At 39.9% G+C, this 27,308-nt stretch overlaps 1 protein-coding gene across 2 annotated transcripts in view; it reads right to left on the bottom strand.

Annotated features, from left to right (window-relative positions):
* Nucleotides 1-27,308, bottom strand: part of LOC124552559 (sorting nexin-4-like) — a 77,781-nt gene that overhangs the window by 20,922 nt on the left and 29,551 nt on the right. The window contains exons 7-9 of one of the 2 annotated variants that reach the window (XM_047126880.1): nucleotides 22,558-22,690; nucleotides 15,854-15,968; nucleotides 5,485-5,757 (exon numbers count right to left, since the gene is read on the bottom strand). In XM_047126880.1, coding sequence (XP_046982836.1) covers nucleotides 5,707-5,757; nucleotides 15,854-15,968; nucleotides 22,558-22,690 — 299 coding nt within the window. In that variant the 3' untranslated portion in view covers nucleotides 5,485-5,706. Of the gene's footprint in view, nucleotides 1-5,484; nucleotides 5,758-15,853; nucleotides 15,969-22,557; nucleotides 22,691-27,308 lie in introns of those variants that run through there. The other variant, XM_047126881.1, reaches the window with a different exon arrangement.

The raw sequence follows: 27,308 nt of genomic DNA, 5'->3' as shown, positions 1-27,308 counted from the left end.
AGGTTACAGTTGTACATTAGAAACAACATACTTTCAGTTTCTATTCCCATGCTCTATCTTTAGAATTTTTTGGGTTCAGGGTTCTACAATGCACATCTACTTGTATCTTTTCTCTCATCTTCCAATACTTTCTAATTTCTCATAAAACATAAATAAATCATCATTTAATAGTAAATGAAATAGTTTATCAACTGTATGTGTTTCACTGCACTTGTTTTTAATAAACAATTACATTACTCTTCTCACAATCAGAATAACCTTACTCTAAATGAAACAGAGCCTTACCACTGACCCGCGGTGTTGGTAATATGACAGCGACGAGCAACAATAGTGACTTGCAGAACCAATTTTGGTAAGAGACCATTACCCGGTACCTGCTATACACACACCATGGGTACAAGAAAATCATCAAGTGAACACAATGTTCAAAAAATTGAGCAAAATACAAACAAGCATTAAAAATGGGCGACAGCAAAAGTTACCTGTATATTTCGCAAGGTGCAGTTTTAAAAATATAATGTTCGTAAATAATATTTACTCATGCAGAGGTAAATGCATGGAATGGCAATCCGAGGATTAGACAAAATAAAATTGCAAAGAATTGCTATCATGATTAGCAATATCTTTGTACTAAAATACACGAAAATTTTCAAATATACTGCTTTCAAATTCTAGTTACTCATTCAAAATGAAATTTGTATTTTCAGCACAATGTAGTAAAATTCCTGTCTCTTCCCTGAGATTCCTGTACCTATCTGTTTATTCTTTATGTAGAATAGTAACACTATTTTCAATTTTGTCTACTATATGTGTTACAATGGTGTTTATATCATGTACATATTTTTGTACCAGTTTACTCTCTTTGGATAATTATGTAATTGTCTTATGATATATACACGCAAATCTGATTGACTGGCAAAAAAAAAAAAAAAAAAAAAAAAAAAAAAAAAAAAAATTAAGTATTGCTTGTATTTTGCTACAATTTTTTACCGTCCTTTACACCTGTGTGTTTTCCTGTATCCATGACATCCACAGTAGATACTTTAGAATATGTCATTTCTACAATTTATAGAAGCTGTGAAACATAATCCCCAAAAACTGAGACCCTTCACTGAGGTGAGGGGTGAAAGGTGAGAGTGGAGGATTTGTGGGGGGGGGGGGGGGGGGGGGGGGGGGAAGAGAGAGAGAGAGAGAGAGAGAGAGAGAGAGAGAGAGAGAGAGAGAGAGAGAGAGAGAGAGAGAGTGAGAGTTACCAGGAAGAAGTGAGGTAAATCAAATTAATGACTATGCACATCAAAATAAATAGTAATTGTTTGCTACTGTCAGTAGATGTGCACAAAAGTACAAGAAAGTATCCTAGCTCTCAAACCTGTTACTACCTCAGGGAGGAAAGATGTCCCAACCCTTGCCTGTTTCCAAATAGCTCTAAAAGTCAGGAAAGTTTCATGCACTTTGGCATGTGTCCATATGCAGTGCTAAGACTGCTTCACAAAGCTAAGTACTGGCCATTACTCTGTCTCAATTTTATAATTTTCTTGAGCAAAATTTCCTTTTGATGCAGTTTAAAAAATAGTAAGAGTGGTTTAAAAGCCCACTGACAAAGAGGTCACTAGAAACTAAGCATGATCCCAAACACAACATGGGGAAAGTAACTGACTGTACTTTTGAAAGAAAACACCACGTAATTCATCTGTATTTAAGCAAACCAAGAAAAACCTAAATTTGGATTGTTATATCATTGCCTAATGGTTCTGCCTTAACCTCTGCACCACCTTTAATGTTGCCAGTGAAAGGAAAGTGGTTATAGATTTGGTGGGATAAGATGTCAAAGGACAAGACAGAAATCTAAAAACAAAAATGGAGTGTGTTCTATAGCTACAGCACAGTCTAGCACGCACAGTCACGACACTTCTACTCATTTTTGTTCAATTGTGTGACAGCGTCACTAAGTATCCAGCAAGCTACACTTTATGAATACAATAACGGATGAATGCAAATAGTATCATTTATAACGATTTGTAACATAGTTTTTACAATGTTATGTAGTGCCATAAATATTGATAATAACTAAATATGACACCACATTTATCTTTCTTGAGCTTCCTCAGGACCTTGGAAAGTATGAAACAGTGTGTTTATTTATAATTCTCTTGTAACCTTGAAGAATGTCTTCCTTTAAAAAACAAAAAATACTAGTAAACAAAAGATCTGACCTTTCGCAGGAGGGCATGATATACATACTGAACACGAACTTTTGTTCACTGCACATCCAGTCAAATTAGTGAATGTGCAATGCAGGAAACTTATGGAATGCAATACCTACATTATTTAACATACCATATAAACAACCACAACTGTAGTTAAAAGGAAAACTACAGATATGTGATGATAAAATGTCAAAAACAATCAAACCCTTTCCTAACACAGAAGAAACCAATTCCACTACTATTGCTACATCTGAGTCACAATTAGCCAGAATCTCAAACAATTTCACTTTTGAGACAAAAGTAGTTACATTTACAAATATTTGTGCTCTGGTAAGTTCAGTTAAATGTAAGCAAGTGCAAATCATTAGACTACATTGAAAACTGTTACTCGTCAAGGAAAGTGCCTATCATAACAAGAACCAACAGCAAAATAATATGCCTCTCATGGATGAAATGTATGTTGTTATTCTCTTGATTTCAATGGTATAAGCTACAATGATATACATATTCAGAAATATTCCTTCATGAGTAAGATTTAGCTTATGGCAGTGAATCAGTGAGATCCAGATGTTTATACATTTATTTCACAATCATTCACATCTCTCGATAATTTACTAATGCTTGGAGTGAAAAAATATAACAATTATTTCATTAATTGAGTAGAAAAATAATTAAAAACAAATGGTAATCTTACATTTGCTTTCTCACCATTAGGGGTGCTAGTGTTGTTCCAACTATCACATGGTAATGATTTTCAGAGCAGTGAGTGCTGTGACTGTTTGCATTCACTGTCGCTACAGTTACAGGAAATGATTACAAAGTTGCAAATTTCAATGCCTCACATGTCTGTTTTGTGTGACATCCTTGGTCCATAACTAAAGCTTTAACAAGTGGAAATCGCAAACTCTTAACCCCCCCCCCCCCCCCTTTCTTTGCAATAATGCTTGGTGTGACTGATAAAGAAAAAAACTCATATTTCAATTAAATATAATCTTATATGGATATGGTGTGTGTTCTTTCGGACATGTCCAACAGCTGAAGGTATTAATGTAATTCTAAATATAATCTGATCTCACTGTATCGTATCTTAATGAAGCACCAGACATACAGCTTTGAACGACATACTACAATGATTTAATCATTTGTTTACTCTTCCTTAACTTTTTCATAATAAATGGACAACAAAAATTTCACAATTTTGAGTGTCTCTCATAACATGAAAACACTACACTAATAATGATAAATGAAAATGTGTCAACAACCCTCTAAAAAGGATGATATTTAAACTAAACATTAAACTAATAAAGAGAGAAAACAAAAAGTCCTCCAGAAAATTACACTATTCGATGTCTATTTACACTTACAATCAAACTGGAGAACAACAGTTCACACACACACACACACACACACACACACACCACACACACACACACACACACACACACTTCCAAGATACAGCAGTTTTACACCAGTTGTTACGCAACTAGATCATCCACACTTAAATGAGACATTTTTTTAAAGCTCAGACTTTAGGAAATATGCGTGACTCACCCAACGCATATGTAAATCACGTAAAGTAGTAATGTAGAGTAAAACTCATACACACAATATGGGGTAACACAAAATGTAGCATGATAACTTATGATCTCAAGCCAATCAACAGAAGAAGGTAAGCTATCTCCTAAGTTTGGCACTATTCCTGCTAAAGCACCTCATCAAAATGTAAATAGCATACCAAAACATTGTATGATCTACAGGAAGGTCCCAATGAATTATTGCACACCTGTTTATTTTCTAAACATTGTCCTTTCCAAGTCCACTTCATATCATATAACTATTCTCTTTAAAGTTATCTAACTAGCATTTTAAAAGAAAGTGCAAAGTGCAATAACTGAGCTGCACTGAATTTGCATAAACAGCGAGTATGAAACCAGCACCAACTACTTTACACTTTAAACTTCCCGGCAGATTGAAACTGTGTGCCGGCCCGAGACTCGAAATTGGGACCTTTGCCTTTCGCGGGCAAGTGTTCTACCGACTGAGCTACCCAAGCACGACTTACGCCCCGTCCTCACAGCTTTACTTCTGCCAGTACCTTGTCTCCTAATTTACACTTCTACAATCTCCATATAGAATCTCTTACCCTGCCACAAAGTACCACTACTGACCAAGTGTAATGTACACCATTTGTTTACATATTTTTAGCCCTGTCAGAGTTCTGCAGAGAGCAGAGTGAATTACTTCCACTGTACAAATGAACTGCTGAGGTGAAGGTAGAGAAAGAACAGGGAGGAAGGGGAGGTGGGAGGGAATATGTTACTGGTGCTGGAAATCTGAACTAAGAAGTGGCCATTGGGTTTTACCTCAAGCCAGAGTAAAAACATATTTCAAAACTGGGGCGTAGAAGTAACAACCCTTAAAAATTGCACATGATCTACGACTTCAAAAAAGTTCACACAATATTTTGAAACAGAAAATTCAGCACTAGCACTAGGAACACTTCATCATTCAAATATTTATTTTCTGAAGTTCCTGCAAATAGAAACCCATACACTGCTTGCCAGCAGTCTTTATACTTTTGCCTATTACAGTGTAAATCATTCTGAGCTGGCAAAAAAAGGTGAACAAACAGTCCAGGAATATATTATGGTTGGGTAGATTGGGAGGGGGGGGGGGGAGATAGATAGATAGATACCGCTTAAAACTATTCCAATTCATCTCAAATCAAAGACAAAGTTAATCTCAAGACATGTCAGAGTTTCCTTTGTTACATTATTACACAAAGGAAATAAACATACCACGGAATTTTCCACAAGAATTTACACAAAGAATTTCATTATTAATTCCACTGTTTCTCTAAAAAACCTACAGACTCTCATCAGGATCAGTACATCAGTATCACATAAATGTGATTTAATAAATAATGTATGTAACCAAAAGGCTACATACCAAAATAATTACAATAAATACAAGTTAATATTACAGTCAAAGCAACAAACAGTTTTCCAAACACTACTACATTTCAAGTTTGCTTTTAGCACACAGGAATAAGTGATCCTTAATAGTTTTACACAATCACTACCCTATAATTTACTTACAATTCAGTGAAGATTGTCTTTTAGCAGTATTTAAATGACATAAATATACAAGTTCTTAGACATCATCTAGTCAGTACAAACAATGTTTCCTTTACACAAATTTCAGGAAAAATTAATAAATCAGATCAAAAAAATACATCAATTTGCTAATTTATTGTCTACAAAGACTATCTCCATCCAATGCAGTAGTTTTCAGATATAATATATATAAAAGTTTCGCAACATAATTTGGAGTACATTCATTCCCAAAATATCCAGAAATCTGTGAAATGAACATATGACAAGATGTCTAAACTAATGGAATGCAATTTTTTTCATAGCACGAATGACAAGCTCCAAGAAATAGCAGAATATTTCTGAAGGGCAATGACGCCTTTTTGAATATTCAAAAGGCTAATTACTTATGGGATCGCTTCCAGACAATCCCTAATGTGGGTCCAAGTCTGAAGGCCCTAAAACCAAATAAAGAAAATTAAAACACTAACAACATTCTCAGATGGCATCAGTAGCTGAAAAGTGGAGAATTTAATTTCACAGTTGCTTGGGTGTAAGTTAAGAAAATTATCATTTCCATTTATAATTGTCAGCCAATTGCTGCAACCGTTATTTTTATTAGTTGCCATTATCGTGTATAAATACATAATAGATACTACAGTCTACGGACCGTAAAAATAATCCTGATGTAAACGTTACACTGCAGATTCTTCCTTGTTTAATATTACCTCTTAGACTTATTTCACACTGAGCTTCATATGTGTATAGTCAGACACAGTAATAACCTTACATTTTCTTGTCTTTCCTGGAGTTGGCAGGTTAACTGTATTGTGTCTTTCTTTACATGCACACATTACACTTTTCACAGAAACATTGGTAAACTCAGATGTCACTGCTGCAAGTCCTTTTACCAGTTGCTGTGGATGTTTTTCTGATAACTTTGGAAAAGCATTGAGACCTAGAATTTGAGACAGCATTTACAAACCAAGATGACATGTACCAATCAGAACTCGCCATAACACTGTGCACAGAATTGATCTGAGAAAGTGACTGTACACGAAGATTTGAAGTAAGAAACGCATGGCGGAAGCATTTAGCATACGGATCAGCACAGCCACTGCTGTCTTAATGCTTCTGAATGTCTTAAAGCTTCATTAGTGATAGTCTAACACAAAATATCTAATACATACTTAGGGTCTACTTCCAATATAACACACGTAAATGTGTGCTATGACTGCTGAATAATTGCTATGCATGTGTTAGTTTACATCAGGTTTGTTCTTATGATGAATAGAGTACAGTGGAAGGATGCAGAGAGCTGTAGTTATTATTTGTAGAACAAAATTAGAAAACCACACCAGTGTAATGTCAATAACTGAATAAATTTTGGAGAAGAAAGTGTAGACCTTCAGAATAAATTGGTTATTAAAATTGTAAGCTCGACTTAAAACTCAGATGCTGATAAAGAAATGGATGAGATTAATGAAATGTGGGATATTTAGAAGTGACTGAAAAAAATGCCAAAGTAAGGGTGATTAATGTAGTAAAGGATAACTTCAACAGTATAACTGGCTTACGAAGGAATGAGGAAGATAACAACCTTGCTAAGATAAATTAGAAGGGCAACTGAAAGAAAAATAACAGGCAGCACATACAATGACTGGACAAAAGTGGAGAGAGAAGTGATAGAAGAAATATACACAAAGCAATGTGTTGCGGCCTTCAGACCAAAGACTGGTTTAATGCAGCTCTGCAAGCTAATCTATAGTCCTCATTTACATATAACTACTGTAACTCACAATCATTGGAATATCCATACTGTATTTGAGCCCTGGTCCTCCCCCCCCCCCCCCCCCCCCACAATTTTTACACTTTCCTCCACTACCAAACTGATGATTACTTGATGCCGCCGCACATGTCTGACCATCCAATCCCTACTTTCAATCAAGTTATGCCGAATATTTCTCTTTTACGAAATACAGTATTCAGTATTTCCTCACTACTTATTCAATCTACCAACAATCAGGCCGCCGCCTCCTTTGCAGGTATTGCTTACAAGCAAATCTGTGGTACAGCAATGGCCACCTCCAGGGCACCATTCTACACCAGCCTATTAGTCTAGATTAATCCTTACTACCAACCCAGAATTCACAAAGCCTGACCTGAACTGAGGGCAATAACATCCTATCCACATTCCTCCAGAACCTCAATGCCTTCTCCCGTATTTGCTTCACCTGGCCCTCCTCATCCCAATTAGCCCCATTCCTAGATGTTTACCACCTCAAGGACAGTTACATCACCTCTGTCCACATCAAACCTACCAACCACCAACAATACCTCCATTTTTACAGTTGCCACCCATTCCACACCAGGAAGTCCCTTTCATACAACACAGTCACTCGTGACCATTGCACCTGCAGTAATGAGAACTCCCTTTCCAAATACGTAAATGGTCTTGCTGAAGCATTCATGGGTAAAAATTACTGTCCCCCACCTCATCCAGAAACAAATCTCCCGTGCCTTGTCCCTTCAGTCACCAACCATCCCTGACATATGTCCTTGTCTGGCCACAAAGCAGCACCCTGCTTGTTACTCAGTACCACCCAGGACTGTAGCAACAATCACATTCTCCACCAGGGTTACAACTATCTCTTGGCGTGCCACGAAATTGGAAACATTCTCTCTACCATTCTCAGAGCACTTTTCTGCCACCTAAACACCACCTTACCCATCCCTATTCCACTACTGCCCTGAGCCCCTTGCCCCGTGGCCTCATATCCACATGCACGACCTAGCTGCTAGGCTTGACCCATACCCACTACCACCAACTCCAGTTCTGTCATACCCACTTCCTACCCAAATGCAGGGTCACTTGTGATAAATCAGCTTAGAATCAACCACTGTGCAGCATTCCGTGAAGGCAAATCAAATACGAACAGGGATTTTGTTTCTGGGGCTAGTTGCATGGGGGCCTGTGCTTCTATTATGCTTGAGGGAAGCAGTGAGACCAACAGGAAGTGGGGTTAGATGGCCATTACACATTCTCAACCAAAGGAATTTTTCAGAGATTGATGACAGTCCGGGGACCACACACTATCAAGAACTCTTGTGTATGCCTTGTGAGAATGAGTGGAAAAATTGGACATAATGTCCTCACAGCAGCATTATTATGGACAAAAATATTCGGTTTGAGACATTCTTGAAGGCTGTTGAAGTGTGAGTGTCTGAAATTGCAGAAGGTAAGGTCTGTCAGAGGGTTACTGCAAAGTCTGCAAAAGGTGATACATTTTTTCAGTGATCATCACCTGTGACAAGACATGTGTCCACTGCTACACTCTCGAGTTGAAATAAGACAGTATGGAGTGGGCGGATGAAAAGGGAGAGGCCCCCAATGAAATCTAAAACTCAACTATCAGCTGACAAGGTTCTTTCATACATTTCTTTGACCACAAAGACATTTTGCTCACAGATTCTTTGCACCAGTGATGCACAGTCAATTCTCACTTCTGTGAGCTGTTGAATGACGTGAGGACTGCATATCACCACAAAAGATGAGACTGACCAATTTGAGAGGCTATCCTCCTCCCCATACTGCTCTTCTAATCGTCTCGAAACTTTGAGAACTGCTCTGGACCTAACTTGTTCTTCCTCCCCACAGTCCGGACCTATCACCCTGCGATTTTCATCTGTTTGGGGCACTTCGAGGGCTACAATTTGAAGATGATGAGGGCATGGAAGGGTTCATGTACAATTGACTTGACACAAGCAGCTTCATTCTACCAATTCTGGAATAAAAAAACTTCTCTTCTTGCAGGGAGAAATTTATCTCTAAAGTAGGAAACTACATAGAAAAATAAATTATATTCACCTTTTTTTCAGTAAACAATTTTCTTAAATACAATTCGATTTATATTTGATTCATCCTCATACGTAGGCACAAGCACTAACAATCTGTCCGTAAGCATAAATGACAACCACAAAACTGTGGCCAAGATGCAGATGGACCACACAGTTGTCTAGCATGCTGCCCATTTGGATTCTGCCCATCAACACCCACTTTTCTGAATTGTGCCGGTAAGCAATCTCTTAAAACCCCCTGGCCTCCATCTCTGCTAATCCTGGTCCTCCGTATACCTCTATACCTTTCCCTGGCCCCACTCCAGTAGTACATACACCTATCCTGCCAGTGCACCTGCACAGTCCTTTCCCATTCCCTATTTCTCTCCTCTCTTCCCTCTCGAGGCCAAGAGGGTTACAAGAATGTAGGCTACAGTGCAGGAAGAGTTCTCACTTGTGCACTTCACTTCAGGGAAGCTGGTGTTGATGGGAAGAATCCATATGGCACAGGCTACGAAATAGTCACTGAAATACAGAACTTTATGTTGGGTGGCATGGTCAGCAACTGGGTGGTCCAGCTGTTTCTCAGCCACAGCTAGCTGTCTGCACGGATGGCCACCGACAGCCCACATAGAATGCAACATAGTTTGTACAACACCCGACTGGTTTCACACATAGTCCTGCTATTGATGGGAGAGGAGATGCTAATGACCAGATTGGAGAAGATTGTGGTGGGAGAATGTATGGAATAAGTCTCGCATCTAGGTCCATTACAGGGGTATGAGCCATTAGGCAAGGGGTTGGGAGCAGAGGTCGTGTAGGGATGGACGAGGATATCGTGTAGGTTTGGCGGGCAGTGGAATACCACTGTGGGAGGGTTGGGAAGGATACTGGGCAGGACATTTCTCACTTCAGGGCACAAAGAGAGGTAGTCGGAACCCTTGTGGATATTGTGGTTTAGTTGCTCTGGTGCTGGTGGTACTGAGTCATGACAGGAATGCTGCTCTGTGGCTGGATGGTACGACTTTGGGAGGTAGTGGGTGACTTGAGAGATAAGGCATGGGAGAGACATTTCTGTAAAAGGTTTGGACAGTAATTACTAGAGACTGGATTATATGCATTTGTATCTTGCATATGCATTTGCATATTTAGCTCCTTTTCACCAGTTAATGCATATTTTAACTAAAAATTAGTGACAATGAATATTTTCGCCCTATATTTACAAAATTTAAAAATTTAAAAATTTAGACGGGCGGTTGCCACTGGGCCTCTGCCTAACAAAATCATTACAGAAAAGGAACAGGAACAGACAGCTGAGTCAATGCTCCTGCGCCCGCACCCCCTGTTAATTGCCTCTGCTGTACACCTCGGCAACACTTAAATTAAGCTATGTAAGCTTTTAGTTGTACATCCATAGTTTCAGTTCAGCTTTCTATTTACTTGTACACAGTTGAATGTGTTTACGACGTGTAGTGTGTAACGTGTTGTGTGCCATGTTGCTCGAAAAAAGAAACTTCGTTTTGTGGATAGCTGACCATCCTGGAACATTTACATATGACGGAATTGTTTTGCATTGTCAAGTTTGCGAGAAAAATTACTCGTGCAAAAAAAGTTTCAAACAGACCAGCACATCAAGATGAGTCTTCATATCACAGGAATGCAGAAGAAAAGACCATGACAACAGCTTCCGACAACAGCAAGTTGCAGTAGCAGGGATTTGTCCAAAGGTAATCAAAAAAGCCAGTTTAACATGGATCTATGTGAAGCATTCATTGCAAGCAATATTCCTTTTCATAGACTTACAAACACTATCCTCAAATGCTTCCTTTACAAATATTGCTTAAATCAAAATATACCAGATGAATCAACACTGCGTAAAAATTAAATACCGACAATTTATGTAAATGTTCTGGAAGAAATACACAATGAACTCAAGGACAGCATTATCCGACTTTCAGTTGACGAAACTAAAGACACTTGGTGGCTGTTACATTGCAAATTTCATTGTTGGTGCTTTAAAAGAAGGGCCTCCTTCTTCCTATTTAGTGGCCTCCAAAGAACTTGAAAAGGCAACGGCCTTGCCACAGTGGATACACCGGTTCCCGTGAGATTACCAAAGTTAAGTGCTGTTGGGCGTGGCCGGCACTTGGATGGGTGACCATCCAGCCGACATGCGCTGTTGCCATTTTACGGGGTGCACTCAGCCTCGTGATGTCAATTGAAGAGCTACTCAACCGAATAGTAGCGGCCAAAGAAAACCATCATAACGACCGGGAGAGCGGTGTGCTGACCACACGCCCCTCCTATCCGCATCCTCAACTGAGGATGAAATGACAGTCGGATGGTCCCGATGGGCCACTTGTGGCCCGAAGGCAGAGTGCAAAGAACTTGAAAAAATAAATCATTCTACTATCACCACATTTGTGAATGAGAGTATTAGAAAAATTATATATAAAAACAAAGATGAGGTGACTTACCGAACAAAAGCGCTGGCAGGTCGATAGACACACAAACAAACACAAACATACACACAAAATTCAAGCTTTCGCAACAAACTGTTGCCTCATCAGGAAAGAGGGAAGGAGAGGGGAAGACGAAAGGAAGTGGGTTTTAAGGGAGAGGGTAAGGAGTCATTCCAATCCCGGGAGCGGAAAGACTTACCTTAGGGGGAAAAAAGGACAGGTATACACTCGCACACACGCACATATCCATCCACACATACAGACACAAGCAGACATAGGGGGAAAAAAGGACAGGTATACACTCGCACACACGCACATATCCATCCACACATACAGACACAAGCAGACATATGTCTGCTTGTGTCTGTATGTGTGGATGGATATGTGCGTGTGTGCGAGTGTATACCTGTCCTTTTTTCCCCCTAAGGTAAGTCTTTCCGCTCCCGGGATTGGAATGACTCCTTACCCTCTCCCTTAAAACCCACTTCCTTTCGTCTTCCCCTCTCCTTCCCTCTTTCCTGATGAGGCAACAGTTTGTTGCGAAAGCTTGAATTTTGTGTGTATGTTTGTGTTTGTTTGTGTGTCTATCGACCTGCCAGCGCTTTTGTTCGGTAAGTCACCTCATCTTTGTTTTTATATATAATTTTTCCCACGTGGAATGTTTCCTTCCATTATATAGAGTATTAGAAAAAATATTTCCAGAATCTTCTGCAGATGAAAGGTTGTTTGTGTTTATTTCAGATGCTGCACCCTGTACAATCAGAGCAGGAAAAGCCCTTCGAGTATTTGATCCCAATTTGATTCATGTGATGTGCTTTGCTCATGAAGTACAGCACCTTGTTGAAGAAGTATGTTCATGTTTGTGAATGAAAATAAACTGATTTCATCCACAAAGGAAGTATTTCTAAAGGCTACTGCTCACATCAAGGCCTACAAAGAAAAACTACCAGTTTGGCTTTACCTCCCGAATAAGTGATAACTTGCTAGGGTATGTGGGTCGATGCTGTGTTGTTTTACAGTGAACATTTCGAGGCTATTAGAGGGGTAGTAAATGACTTCGATAATGCAGAGTCTTTGCAGTTTGCCAGTTCAAGGAAGCTCTTAATGATTCCAAAATTATTCTAGTCAACTCCTCATTGCCGGAGGTATTCCCAAGAAAACTTAAAGAAAAGTTTGAAAATATTTTAAACAACCCAGGCTTTGAACCCTTGTGCCAAATTGACAGTTTTATTAATGGGACAGGCAATATGGGCCAACATAGCACCCAATTTCAAATACTGCCCAGTTACATTCATTTTTGTAGAATGGTCTTTTTCCACTTTTAAAAATGTTTTGAGTGATTGAAGACACAATCTCACTACCGAAAACTGGAACAGTACTTGGTCATATATATCTGCAATAGTACAGAAAATGTGAAATAAATTGTAAATAATGCTTTGGTCCAATAGTATTAATTAAAAGTTCAATGCCTTTCAAAATAAATTGATGACTGTATGTTTGGTTAATTTTTTTTTTTTACATAAAATATCATGGAATTTTTTAGCGTGCCCTCTGCGTGCAATATATCGCAAAGTTAGCCCTGTACATATCTATTGTTTCGCTGCAACTCACTCGCATTGCACCCGCTTGTTACTGACAACAATAGCAAAGAAGGAACAATTCTTGAAACACTGTATGCATCCCCTTTTTACAAATTTTTAGAAAATAATCCCAGAAAGACCTCCCTACTAACCTCAACCACGAAGTACTCAGTGTTCTAAATGCACTGATTTTTCACTTGGCTGGCACTCTTCCTCATAACTGATATGCACAGGTTCGAATGGGACAAAGCACGCAGTAATTACCATGTTTTTTATTATTTGATCTTACATATTTTGACACTTTTCATCCGTTTTTAAGCATTTTTCATCCATATGTTAAGGTTTTTATGATGCATATAATCTGTTCTCTAGTAATTACAATCTGTGAAGTGCTCAGTGAGATCCTTTGTGTATTTTGAGAGGGACTGCGCGTCACTGCAGATGTGACAGCCACTTTCTGACAGTCTTTTTGTTGAGCGTATCTGTGACTCGGCATCTCCACTATATGGTGAGTAGCAACTATCCTTTTGGTAATATTGTTATAATAATTGTTAGTGTGATGCTGAAGAATCAAACATGATTGCAAGAGACATTTGAATACAGTTTGAATCAACTGAAATCTTTACCTTTATACAACTACACCATTAGCCACTGCACCACAGTACATAAATTTGGCAAAGTTTGCCAAAATTTATCTTTCAGCACCTTGCAACAGCATATGTAGCAAAAAACTTTTCTCTGAAGCTGCTCTTGTTTACAAAAAGACATGTCTGCTTGTGTCTGTATATGTGTGTGTGTGTGTGTGTGTGTGTGTGTGTGTGTGTGTGTGTGTGTGTGTGTGTGTGTGTGCGCGCGCGTGCGCGTGCGTGAGAGTGTATACCCGTCCTTTTTTCCCCCTAAGGTAAGTCTTTCCGCTCCCGGGATTGGAATGACTCCTTACACTCTCCCTTAAAACCCACATCCTTTCGTCTTTCCCTCTCCTTCCCTCTTTCCTGATGAGGCAACAGTTTGTTGCGAAAGCTTGAATTTTGTGTGTATGTTTGTGTGTCTTTCGACCTGCCAGTGCTTTCGTTTGGTAAGTCACATCATCTTTGTTTTTTGATAAATTTTTCCCACGTGGAATGTTTCCCTCTATTATATTACTAGCATGTGAACTAATTTATTTTTAATAAAATAAATAATACATAGTGTTTTGATTTGAAGACATAGTGGTTTCATTCATGTTTACTGTTTAGTGTGCCGTCAATTGGGGCGAATTCGGACAGCGGGGCGAATTCGGACAGTATGGCTTATTTGCTCTTTGCCACTGCATAGAAACGAAGAGTTACTTATTTTAATGTCCGTGCGCCAGTTATTTTAGGTGCAAGATTGCATTTATCGCTTTCCAAAACTTATTTTGTGTCAATTGTTTCCCTAGGTGAATAATTGACGAACAGTCTCAGTGTTAAAACCAGTTAGTCGAGTTTCTCGTTCAAAGTTATAAAATAATGACGGTTTTTGTAAAACTATGTACTGTGGGGGGATGATTTCGGACAATGCCAAGAACGTATAAGAGCAGGACAGGTGCTACAGTATGGTGTAATTATGACCCAGAACTCTTAGATAAAGCTGTTTGTGATATTCAGAGCGGTAAATTATCATACAGAAAAGTGTGTGATTTGTATGGTATACCTAAATCAACCCTACAAAATAAAGTGCATATTTGTGTTTCCTAATGTCGCCAATGAAGAGACAACACAAAAACAGAAAATTTTGAGAATACTTACTATGCCAGTTGAGAAGAGAGGAATGTTCATTTTTCGAGAAGATGTGCTTTAGACTCTAAGACAATTGTTTAAATAAAGTGTTTGCAAATTAATTTAGAATGATGAGTGAGAAAAATTATTTTGACTTTTTAGTTAAATTACTTTGTTTGTTTCTGTCTGTTTCTAATATTTCAGTTAAGAATTGAAAAAATTTTTTTTAATTTAAATTCTCGCAAAATAAAAACTTATCTGTAATATATAAAATTAATTATATCATTCCATATCACTTACTCATAACAAAGGGTTACCTTAAAATGTGTAAAATGTCACCAAAATCAAATAAAAAGCACGTAGAATTAAAAAAAGGCAGTAACTGTCCAAATTCGCCCTCTATATACTGTAACTTCAGACAGATTTAAAAAACACATGTGTCCGAAATCACCCCAATCCATGGGTGTAACTTCTGACTCTTTATTTAACTGCCCTAGATAAATATACCTACCACTTCCATAACAATCAATTTAATCTAACAATATATACGAAAGTTACAATCAAAATAATGACAAAACCGTTCGAAATCACCCCGTCTGACGATATGTAACATGTGAATTAAATAAAGTTATTTTGTGAAATTTTCATAATTTATTGAAAATCCAGTATCCATCAGATATTGACCTATTATTCAGTATCTGATCAGATAGTACAGTTACACTGGATAGTTGTCAGATATTAATTTCATCTTTAGTTTGTATGCACTTTGCCCTTACTTGAAAGAGGTAACTTTCGCAAATAGTTTCAGACATTATTTCCAAATTGTTTTATTCCCCATCCTGGGTTCCTAAGTAAAATCAAAAACTGTCAAAACCAGTAGCAAGTTTAAACAACAAACACCTCCACTTAGGTTAAGTGGAACAGAAAATGACCACTCACCTTTCGGCAGACATTGATCTGCAGCATGACGTATCCAGCGAGCGTCTCCCGGAGGTCTGCCACCTTCTGCTGCTGGAATCTCTCAACATCTTTCAGTGCATTTGCTGAAAAGTCCCTGTAACCAATGCAAAGAGAGTTCAAACAGTGAGTTTCAGGAAGCTTGTGCCCAATTACACAACCCAAAACAATTTAGGCTACATACTTTTCAGATACGTTGTTTATTAAACAAGTACCATTGAACAGTTAAGTTTATCATTTTAAGGAAGAAACTTTAAGAAAACAAGGTGAGAATTTGAATCAGATGAGTAGAGATATATATAACATTTAAAAAAATCATAATTTACATTTCATTCTGCAACTAATACAAAAATTGTTAATATAATAGTGGTTCTTCTTATATGGTGAGTGCAGTGGAAATTTATTTCTGTACCTTGTACTTAACAAAAATTTAGAGTTAGAGACATTAAATTTTTAATCTATGCACTTAAGTTCATCCAAGTAAAGCATACCCACTTACATCATTCCTTCAGGATACAATTTCCTACAGTTTATAGACTTTTTTTTCTGTTATCCTAAATTGACAGTCTCATTCTATGGCTATGAATAATGGATAATGTTGGAGCAAACGCAAAAAAAGCAGCAGACATGAAATGCTGCTGAAAACAACTAGAAGAATCTGTGTCTTAACGCATACCCTTATAGAAATTTAAAGGTAAAGTTCGTACAAAAGATTATCCAAAAGAAACAACTAAAATGGTATAGACACGTACAGCAAATGCTGAAAGATGCCAAGGATAATGAAGACGATAATGGGAGAAGATGAGGATGAGGGCTGCCAAAAAGACAGTAGAGGATGGAATAAAAAAAGCACTACAAGATGGAAAGAAATGGAGATACATCATATCTCTCACACCACGATGTACAAGAGGACTGAATTAAGTTGAATGAAACTTTTGCTGAGGGGGGAACTTCCTGATGTTACAACTGTGTGCCACAATGGGATCTGACTCCCAACCTGGCCTTGCCTTTACCCATTACGGTATCCAGACACAACTCTCAATCTCATCAGAGAAACAGCCTGCAGGGTGTTGTTAAATAATTTCTCTCCAATATATTTGTATTTCCCTCAGGTCTCCAGTCAGGTTCTGTCGTTTACAAAAGAATATTTCAACAGTGCAGCTTGCTATATTCTTCAGGTGATACCTGCATAATGACTGTCTTTCGCTACGTCACACCGTATTTATATTCTTATCATTCCCCTCCCTTCCCTCACTATATGGCCACATACTGCAATGCATGCAATGGTTGGTAGACGTGACTGCCAAATTCTGGGTGCAAACTCTGGTCTCTCTGAGTTTCTGCCGTTCCTGTCGGGCGTGCATGTCACTCGGCGGCAAAATTGTGACTAGTTGACCAAATGCTGGATCCCAAACTTCAGTGACAGTGAAGCCATTATCTATTGATCAGGCCACCATCCAGTATTATTTCAACAGACTCTGTAAACTAGGTGTCTGTCGTATTCAGCGAAAATGTGGTCCAGCATACATAGGGCAGACTGCACACACAGACAAAGAACGGTGCCAGGAGTACACGAGACACACCAAACTGGGGCAACTGACAAAGTTTGTGTTTGTGGGGCACTGCAAAGCTACAGGGGACTCAGTGGAGTCTGAACAAACAAAAGTGCTAAAGACAGACCTCAACATTTTGGGATTGTGTTCTTAAAGGAGGCTGTCAAAATATGAGTGGCTGCTGACCCGATCAACAGACACAGTGGCTTCACTCTCAGAAAATTGCGAGACCCAGCACTCGGCCAGGTGAAGTTGAAATTCTGCTGAGAGTGACATCTGTGCCCGAAAGGAGGGCAGAAGTACTGAGGAACCATAGTTTGTATCCACCATTCTGTGCATGTGTTCCCTCACCACCCCACCCGACGATGCCTGCAGCTACAAAGTGCAGGAAGGGGTGGGGAGCACAGAGTGCAAAGGAGATGTCATGTAGCATAGATGCTCATTCTACAAGTATTACCTGAAGAGGACGGCAAGGTATGCTGTCAACATATCGTGTTTCATAAAAGATTGCACGTGGCAAGAGCCATGACAGAAACACAACCAATCTATTTGCTGGGAAAGCTTAAGATCGCACTTCACTGCAATATGCTTTCTCTCACGGGTACTGGTCCAGCATGATATGCAGGAGAGCTTCTATTAAGTTTGGAAAGAAGAGCACATGACAGAACTGAAGCTGTGAGGTCAGATAATGAGGCAGTTGGTAAGTGTACTGCCTTCAATAGGCGCGGCTTCTGGTTAGAGACCTCGCCCAGGCCACAGTTTTAGTCTACAGGGAGGTTTCAAGGACATTAGAAGCAGTCCAGTAACAAGGCAGGATGAGACTGATGAAGCCGGTGGATGAACTCCAACAGCAATCTGAGAAGCAGGAATATAATCTAACATGAAGCCTCTTCTATATAAATGATGTGCGAAAGGTTAGGGACACGCAAGCCAAAGTGCCATCCAATTTAAAAACTTGCACTGGATGAGTTGCGTTACACAAAGCAGATCAACTACAGAGGATAACAGTATTTTCTGAAGGACATCTATATGTTAGGATATGACAATAGCACTTACATTTATTAAATCTATCATGTTGTGAGGAAATCAAACCAAGGAAAATCTGGGATGGACTTACAAATGTGCCCATTTGCTGCCCAACACCACCTCTATGTGGTGAGTAGCAATCTATCATAATTCATAATGGTGTGAGAAGTTTAAGACTTGTTTTAACAAAAAGGATTGTTTGTTTAAAAAAATTAAATATGGACACTGTGTAACCAGCCACGGGGACAGAAAACAGCGGGAAGTCCTTCAGGGCACGTCACCCACGTCCTCAAAACAAACGAAACTGCAAAGGCCATTAAACTTTCCTTGTAACAGAGTTTTCCCTTTGAAGTATACTGATAGCACTCACACTAAGCTGAAGTGGTGAACTTTTCCTTTCGTTGGCAATTTTCTGAACTGCTGCACAGCTAGCGCAAGTGGAGGGATTATTACAGTACAGAACAACAGTACGGATTAGCACTGCATTACGAGTTTTTGCATCAAGGGTAAGACTGAAAACATTTCATATACACAGTGTGATCAAAAAGTCATGATCGTGAAAATAAATGTGCCTGTACACAGGAGCTGCAATTGTTCAACCGACCACACCCACACACACACACACACACACACACACACACACACACACACACACACCTGCCCCAGGTTTGGCTGCCACAGGGTGACTTTCATTTGTGTGTGTGTGTGTGTGTGTGTGTGTGTGTGTGTGTGTATATTTGACAAAGGCCTTGTTGGTCAAAAGCTTATTTGTACACTCCATCCTTAATTTTCTGTTGTTTGCCCGTAAATAAAGATTGCAATGTAACAGGTACAGCTTATGCAACAGCTATAGTATTGGAAACTCAATGCTTAGTACACATGCTGATTTTCCAAGAGCAACTAGTTTTCATTGTTTAACTGTATTTTGCCAGTCATTTATATGTGCGTGTTGTAGGTGCATTTTGTGGGAACCAACCAGATGTCACAATGCCAAACAATTCAACAACGAGATTAGTCACCCATTTATGGGGATGAAGATCAGTTGCCAACAAGAAGAGAACTGGAGGACAGGACATTTTGGGTGGACGCTAAACTGGCTGAGGTGACAGAAGTGATGCTGTGTTCGCCTTCAAAAAGCTTGATAAGACTATCAGCCCTGTCTCAGGTTTTGTACAGTACTGCTCAGAAACCAAAGCAGATGTTAAAATTTTGTGTATGTATCATTCTTAATGTGCAAAAATTGAAAGAGCTGGATAGAGAAAACTATCTAGTTTACTGTTCACAGTTTCTGTCATTCATTTAACATTTGGAATAATAGAATTGGACTGCATTTTCTTCACTGACAACATTTGGTTTCATGCCTGTGGATAAGTCATCTGGCATTTGAATCATCTCTAAAAGTTATGGCATCCAAGTTGTCCAAATTTATTTCTTTGGGACCAACTTAAAGGAAGGACCTATGCGAGCAGGTCACACTGGCTGAACCAAATATTAACATAACAGTAGAGATCAATAACAATAGTGTCAGTATGCTCTGGAAGGTGGCTTAAAGCATGGTTAAATAATTCTTGCATGCAGTACTGAAAACAGTAACCAATATATATGACAGACAATAAATTATGATAATTTTCAAAATTAATTAATTTTCAGTGAAATTTATATTTACAATAATGCCAAGTGCATTAAGAGTTGAGGCTATACACATCACTACAGACAGGTCAGCTTTTACTGTATTTAAATTAAAGTCATCAGCTGGTGCACCCTTATAACAGCCTCAGATGAGCGTGAATCTTTAAAAATCTACTATAAAGTTTTGCAACCTCATGATAAATTTTTAGAGAACTAATAATCTCATTTCTCTAGTAATTGATTTAAACAAACTTACAGGCATCCTTTACCATTCTGGAAACAAATCCAAGGTATAGGAAAACTAAATTCTAAAACAGTTGCTCTTTCAAGTTTTCCTCTCATTCATCCCTTTGCCGCTACAGATGTGCTCTCTGCATTTTGAGCTGAGGGCGATTTTTGTTATGGCTGTACTGGGAGCCTGCATTACGGCCAATTTGAAATATTTATCATCCGATTTTTCAAAAACTATCGTGTGAAAAAATTTGATTTTTGCATATCTTACAGTCCAATATCTGTACCTGATAAAGAATTGAATCTCTTTTCATTATCCATCATACTTACTGCGCTGCATCAAATTAAGTAAAATACTGTATGATATTTTAAAAATGTACAATCATACAGAGTAAACTTTTTGTTCTGTTGATTTTAACTCATATGTTGCAGTGGATGAAATGTAGATAAGATACTGAAATTTCATTTAAAATTGAGAGCAGAGTGGTACCTCATTTGCTCTCACTTTATTAGGTTTTGTATCCAAAGGACAGTGGTGTATGACGCACCCATCAAGAATCATATTCATAACAACTGTTATCTCACATGAACAATTCTAGATATTAAAATGTGGTTTTTTGCAAATGATAGCACGCAATGAGACATACCGTATTTACTTGAATCGAAGCCACACTTTTTTTCCCGTTTTTGTAATCCAAAAAACTGCCTGCGACTTAAAATCGAGTGCAAAGTAAGCAGAAGTTCTGAAAAATGTTGGTAGGTGCCGTCACAACTAACTTCTGCCGTCGAATATATGTAGCGCTACACAGGCATGCTTTGCAGGCCCAACGATAAATGCTGGCGCAAAAACCTCTGCGTCAGGTAAAAAAAAAACCACATTATCCAATGAAGTAAATACAAATTCCGTATTGTTCATCTTTGAATGTAGCAGCATTTCAATGTACTACGAAAATCCGACAGGCAAGACTGTTTGGGATGCGTGTCAATATGGTCAACTCTACATTCCGAATTTTTTCCTACCTGTGAGAAGAGATGGTTGCTAATAGGAACTTTTATGAATTGTGAATCACATGCAATATTCTCTTCACCATAAGAATAATACAAATACAAACATTTTGCCATGTATCTTTTCATGTTTGCTGATATCTCATTTAAATCCTGTCTGCCTAATAAACTACGAAATTAGAGTGAGACAACAGCAAACGTGGAAGAATATACATATCATGTCATGTTTATATTCGTATTATTCTTATGCCTAATAATGACACAGTCAGAAATGAAGCACGGCAGTTGACTAAATTTTTAAATCTAAGATGACTAATTTCTGTGCAGAATGTAATGTACTAAAGAGGCGTCTGCAAAGATTTTCAAACGGAGAAAAATTTTTGCTAAACTCTCATTCAGAACATCATCCATCATACACAGTCTATTATTTGGTTCTTTTTTATCATTATCAAAGAAAGTAGCAGTGTAAGTAACAACAAATAGCAGTCTCTTGCCATTGTTTCGGTAATGAGACAATTCCTCTCTTTTTTTATTGTAAGCAGCGGTAGCACGCACAAAAGCAAGCCATGCCGCAAGCAGCGACATGTAAACACTCACTCACCATCAGAATGCGACAAACAATGCATGACACAGTACAGTAATGCATTTTCAGCTTAGAGTGGCGTAAACACCTATGACGAAGAGAACAGCACTTATTGTGTCTCATATTACAATGAACCAACTTTGTTTCGATTTGGAGGTGGGGTATAAAACTTTTCTCTCCCCTTGAATTTCGAGTCTCAAATTTCAGGTGCGGCTTAGATTCGGGAAAATTTTTATTCCCTTATTTTGAGTCTCATTTTTCATGTGGGGCTTATATTCGAGTAAATATGGTACACGTTATATGATAGATACTCAAAACTTTTTTATTTGCCGAGATACGGAAATAATTCATTTGCAACTGTGAGAGATCAGCATCTCAGGACACATTAGGGCGTCCATTGCACTATAGCAAAACCCAAGTGGCACATGTACACACAGCCACAACACATGGGGAATGGCATACCAGGATGTGTATACATGCCCACAGGTTAACACTAAGTAATTTGAGCAAGGAGTCTAACCTTGATAAAATTTGAGAATATACAATGTGAGCTCCGCCACTCGTCAATCGGCCCGATGCCTAAATTTTAGTGACCCACAATAGCAAAGACTGGAAAGCAATATTTTTTCAGGAAGGGAAAGCCACACCACAGCACTCACAGGAGCTCCTCACGCGCGTGCCGCACGCTGCTCTGGCCCTCCTGCAGCCTCTGGTCCAACAGGCTCACCTTCAGCTCCTTCACCTCGTCCGTGTCCACCGAACCGAACAGCCGTGAGATTATGCTCGATTTACCTGTAACATTGTACAGTGGTAACCAGGTGGTGTACAACAGAAATGGTGCAGACTGACATCGACGACAAAGAGGGTGACAGTACTACAGTGCACTAACACTGTGGCACAACTACAATCTGGATCAGAAAAATCCTCGCTCGAAGTGTGCTTGTCTTCTTTTACTAAATGTTCGTTTTAACACGATCCCAAAGAACTCTTGTTCAATATTCGGGTACTAGCACGTTATTTCAAACAACTTTGTGAGCACTCCCACACTGCCCTCTGGGATTTTATCGGAAGCCATTTTGTAAGGTGTCACTGTTTTCTATTACTGTTAGGGTTTCATTTGTTTCGTTTTGTTTTAGGGTGCAAAAACAACAGATCATAGGCTCCCATATCAGAACCTTAGAGCACTTAATATGAAAAAGAAGTTAAAGGGGACTACACATTAAGCCCAATCGAGGGATGGAAAGAGCTAAGAACTAGGACCTCTTCTTGGAAAAAGGTCCACAAAATATGCCATAGAGACAATGAAGGTCCTGAACTACAGATTAAATGTCCTTTGTCATAATGCTATGACAAATAAAAGGTAGAACACAATCGACATCCCTTTGTCACAGACAGATAAAAAGTAAAACACAGTTGACAGCCTGCAAGTTGTTCGCTAAAACAGCTGACAACTCAGGCGGCAAACACACACTAGAATGTAAGCATTCAAAAAAAGGGCTTTCGGTCAGTAAGTGGTGAACCATCAAAGGACAACAATGAGCACCTAGTGGTGGGAGATCACTACCTAATAAATGGCGAGGGCTAAAACGACAGTGCCCAATATGCAACCTAGTTAAAATTATCCCCTTGTGGTGAGAGGACAGAGGTCAGCCACATTGCTGGGAGAGTTTTAATACCCCGGAGCTTGTTCCCCTGAAGGGAAGACATGTAGTGTCACCAAAGTGACACCAACTGCTGAAAGATGGCAAAAAGGATATTATCGGAAGGAATGGAAGAGCTAGTGGGCTGCAATAGGACGACTGCAGCCTTGGTAGCAGCCCATTTCCCACCAGACTGATGTGACCAGGAACCCACATCAACATCACAGTGACTCCCTCAACAGCGAGCAAGTGGAAGCTTTTTGGAACCTGTTGCACTGAGGGGTGGACTGTGGTACAGCACAGAGGCTCTGAAGGGCACTGAGATAATTGGAGCATACAACAGAGTCTGTGTCACTGGATGAACTGTGTGGCCCGATAGAGGGCTAAGAGTTCTGCTGTGAATACTGAAGTGTCCTGGAAGCTGATACTGAATACTGTCGGTTCCAATGATGAAGGCACACCTAACACCATGGTCAGTCAGAGCCATCATTGTACACAAAGGTACTATTGGTAACTTCTGTGCGAAGGTCGAGAAACTTATGGTGATATATTAAATCCAGAGTAGTTTCCTTTGGAAGCAAATGAAGTCCAAACTGAACATGGGCTACCACACGAAGCCAAGGTAGTGAAGCATTCGCATCCACCAGGAAGATGGCAGGTAGAGTGAAATTAAGCTGCTAGAGGAATACCCAAAAGCAATCTCCAGAAAGTAACAGAGAAGAAGGATGTGCCCCATACTGGTGGTCATGGGAGTCATCAAAAAAGATAGCATACAATGGGTGGCTGAGCATGACAAATGGCACGAGTATCCACTGAGGAGAAAATGATGCCACTAATTCTGCCGCTTCTGCATAGAGACTTTCAACTGGGCTAGTGCAAAAAGCACCGGTGGCCATACAGATTCCACAATGGTGCATTGTATTAAGACTGCAAAATATGGACAGATGTGCAGATACATAAATGAAACATCTGTAGTCTAGTTTTGAACAGACAAGGGATCGGCACAAACAGAGGACAGTCCGATCTGCTCACCACAAACTACCACTTAGGACATGTAGAACACTGAGAAACAATGTACAGAGGGCAGCCAGGAAAAACAGTGGGAGCACCAACAGAGTTTTCTATCAAGTACGATCCCAGGAATTTCGTAGTTTCAGCGAACAGAAAAGCAACGTGCTCAAGATGTAAAGACGGTGTAACCATTGTGTCACCAGAAATTCATACAAACAGTTATTTCAGTGGAAAAGAGAAAGCCACTTTCAATACTCCACGAGAAAAGATGATCGAGCCATTGCTCAAGACATCACACAAGGAGACACATCCGTGGAGAACTGTGTAGTTTGCAAGGTCATGAATGAAAAGGGACCTGGAGATGCCCTGTGGGAAACAGGTCATAATAGGGTCAATAGTTACAGCAAAAAGGGGACGATGTTCACGAGAGCCCACAGGCACCCCGCTTTCCTGGATAAAAGTGTCCAACAAGGCCGAACTCTCACGCACCCTGAAACCTCCGTCATTTAAAAATTCCTGAAAGTAACAGGGCAGGCAGCCTAAGAAGCCCCGCATGTAGAGTATGTGGAATACCAGTCCTCCAGCAAACACAGTGGTAGTTTGAAGGGAAGGGTTACCAGGCTTATGCATGGGTATGGGACTGGTTTCATGCCAACACCTGGGAAAACGTGCCATCTGCCCAAATGCGATTGTATGTGTGAAGGAGAAAGTGACTGCAAGAGAAAGGTGCTGCAACATCTGAATGTTAGCGTTAACCAGCCCTAAGGACAAAGATCGAGAAGAAGTGAGAGCATGATCTAAATTCGTCACAGTAAAGATGGTATTGTAGCATTCACAATTATGAAAGGAGAAGGGTGTCACCTGAGCCTCCTCCATTTGTTTCTGATGGAGGAAGGCGGGGTGGTAATTGGTGGAGCTCGGAATCTCCACAAAATAGCAGCCTGAAATGTTGGAGATAGCAATAGGAGCCACAATGACAATATCTGATGGTCAGACCAGAAACTGGGAAACGAATCTCATCCCCAGAAACCCATCGGAGGTTGCCCCACACGATGGAAGGAGTGAAACTGTTAGAAGAACTAGTAAATTAAATCCAGTTCCCTTATTTTGCTGTCCTGAAGAATGTGACGACACTGCCTACACAACTATTTATAACAAATACAGTTCCTAATCATACAATGACAGTTAAAAATGTGGAGAGCATGTTTCCGCACACGAATCCCATTGCAGCATGCCTCAGTTTACCTTGGGACTGGGATACTGTGCGGTAAAGATGAAGTGCGAGGTATGGAACATTCTGCTGCTGTAAGGATAATGTTTGAAAGGTGTTCTACCTGATCACAATTGCTCATTGAAGGTCACCAGGGAGGACTAAAGCCTCCAGTTGGCCATAGAAAGCTGCCAGTTCAGTTTACATATTGATAGTGTAGGAATCAGCAAATGGATAGCACACGGGAAATGGTCATTTGAGTATGTGTCGGACATAACATACCACTCCAGACAACTGGCAAGCTAGGCAGTGCAGAACAAGAGGTCCATTTGGGAACAGGTATGCGTGGAGTCTGAAAGGAACACTAGTGCTCCAGTGCAAGACAATGAGGTTGAGTTGATGGAGTAGGGCAGCCAAGAGAGAACCTCTCGAACAAGTTCCGGAACGGGCCCAAAGCAGATGCTGTGCATTAAAGTCAGCAAGCAGCAAAAAGGGGTGAGGGAATTTACCAATAAGATGGAGGAAGTCTGTCCTGGCGGCACCAAATGACGGATGGGTATAGACATAATAAAGAGAAAAGGTGAAGTGAGGCAGGAAAATGCAGACTGCAACAGCTTGCAGCCAGGTGTTCAGTGATGTTATTTGACTATGAACATCATCCCGTATGAGCAGCATGACTCCCCCACAAGACAGAATGCCGTTCTCTGGGGGAAGATCAAGATGGACCTGAAGCAAATGTGAGAGGTAAAAACAGTCATGAGGATGCAATTTTTGTTTCTTCAAAGTAGAAAGCAAGCAGACACTGCAATTCCAAGAGCAGCAATAATTCCTCCCTGTTGGGCCTAACTCTGGCGGCTGCCAAGTGCCAGTCTTCAAAGACTCACTGTTACAGGACAAAGAGGCTGGAGAATCCTGTTCCACGAGATCTATGGAGGCATTCTCTCTAGGTCAGCCTGCGGATTCCAGCGCAGAAAAATGGAGGTTGGACAGGTGAGGGTATTATGGGGCAACACTGTTTAAGAGGATTACAGAGTTAGGGAAGGAGAAGATATCTTTGTTTTATTTCTTGCAGCCTTTGCAGTTGGCAGATGAAGACTCAGATGCTGTTGGATGGAGGGATGTAAGAAGTCTTCACGGGAGCATTCCTTTTGCCCTTTCCAGCGTGCTGGTTGTGAAGCAGGTGATTTCACTGTCAGGGGCAACGGTTTGGTGGCTTTTTGAACAGCTGGAGAAGGAGGAAGAGGACGAGAGGGCGACAAGGATGCTGCCATGATACTGGGCGACTTTACAACTGCAATACTGAATTTGAGGTCGGATGTCTGTACGGCCATGTCATTCTTGGAGCAAGGCATAACACAAACAATACTGTAGGTGCCAGACGGTAAAATGCAGGGCTCTTGACTTGCCAACAACTTGTGGGTGATAGGGTAAGATACTCCTTCCTTACCTGGATCTCCTAGACAGCCCACTCATCGAGATAAATGGCCAAGCACATTCTCAGGCTGAGGCTGCATGGTCGCCATTGCCACTGATACAGTGTGGAGGAGGC

Source organism: Schistocerca americana, chromosome 10 (assembly GCF_021461395.2).
Source record: "Schistocerca americana isolate TAMUIC-IGC-003095 chromosome 10, iqSchAmer2.1, whole genome shotgun sequence".
NCBI classification, from domain to species: domain Eukaryota; kingdom Metazoa; phylum Arthropoda; class Insecta; order Orthoptera; family Acrididae; genus Schistocerca; species Schistocerca americana.
This window is presented reverse-complemented; position numbering and strand designations above follow the sequence as displayed.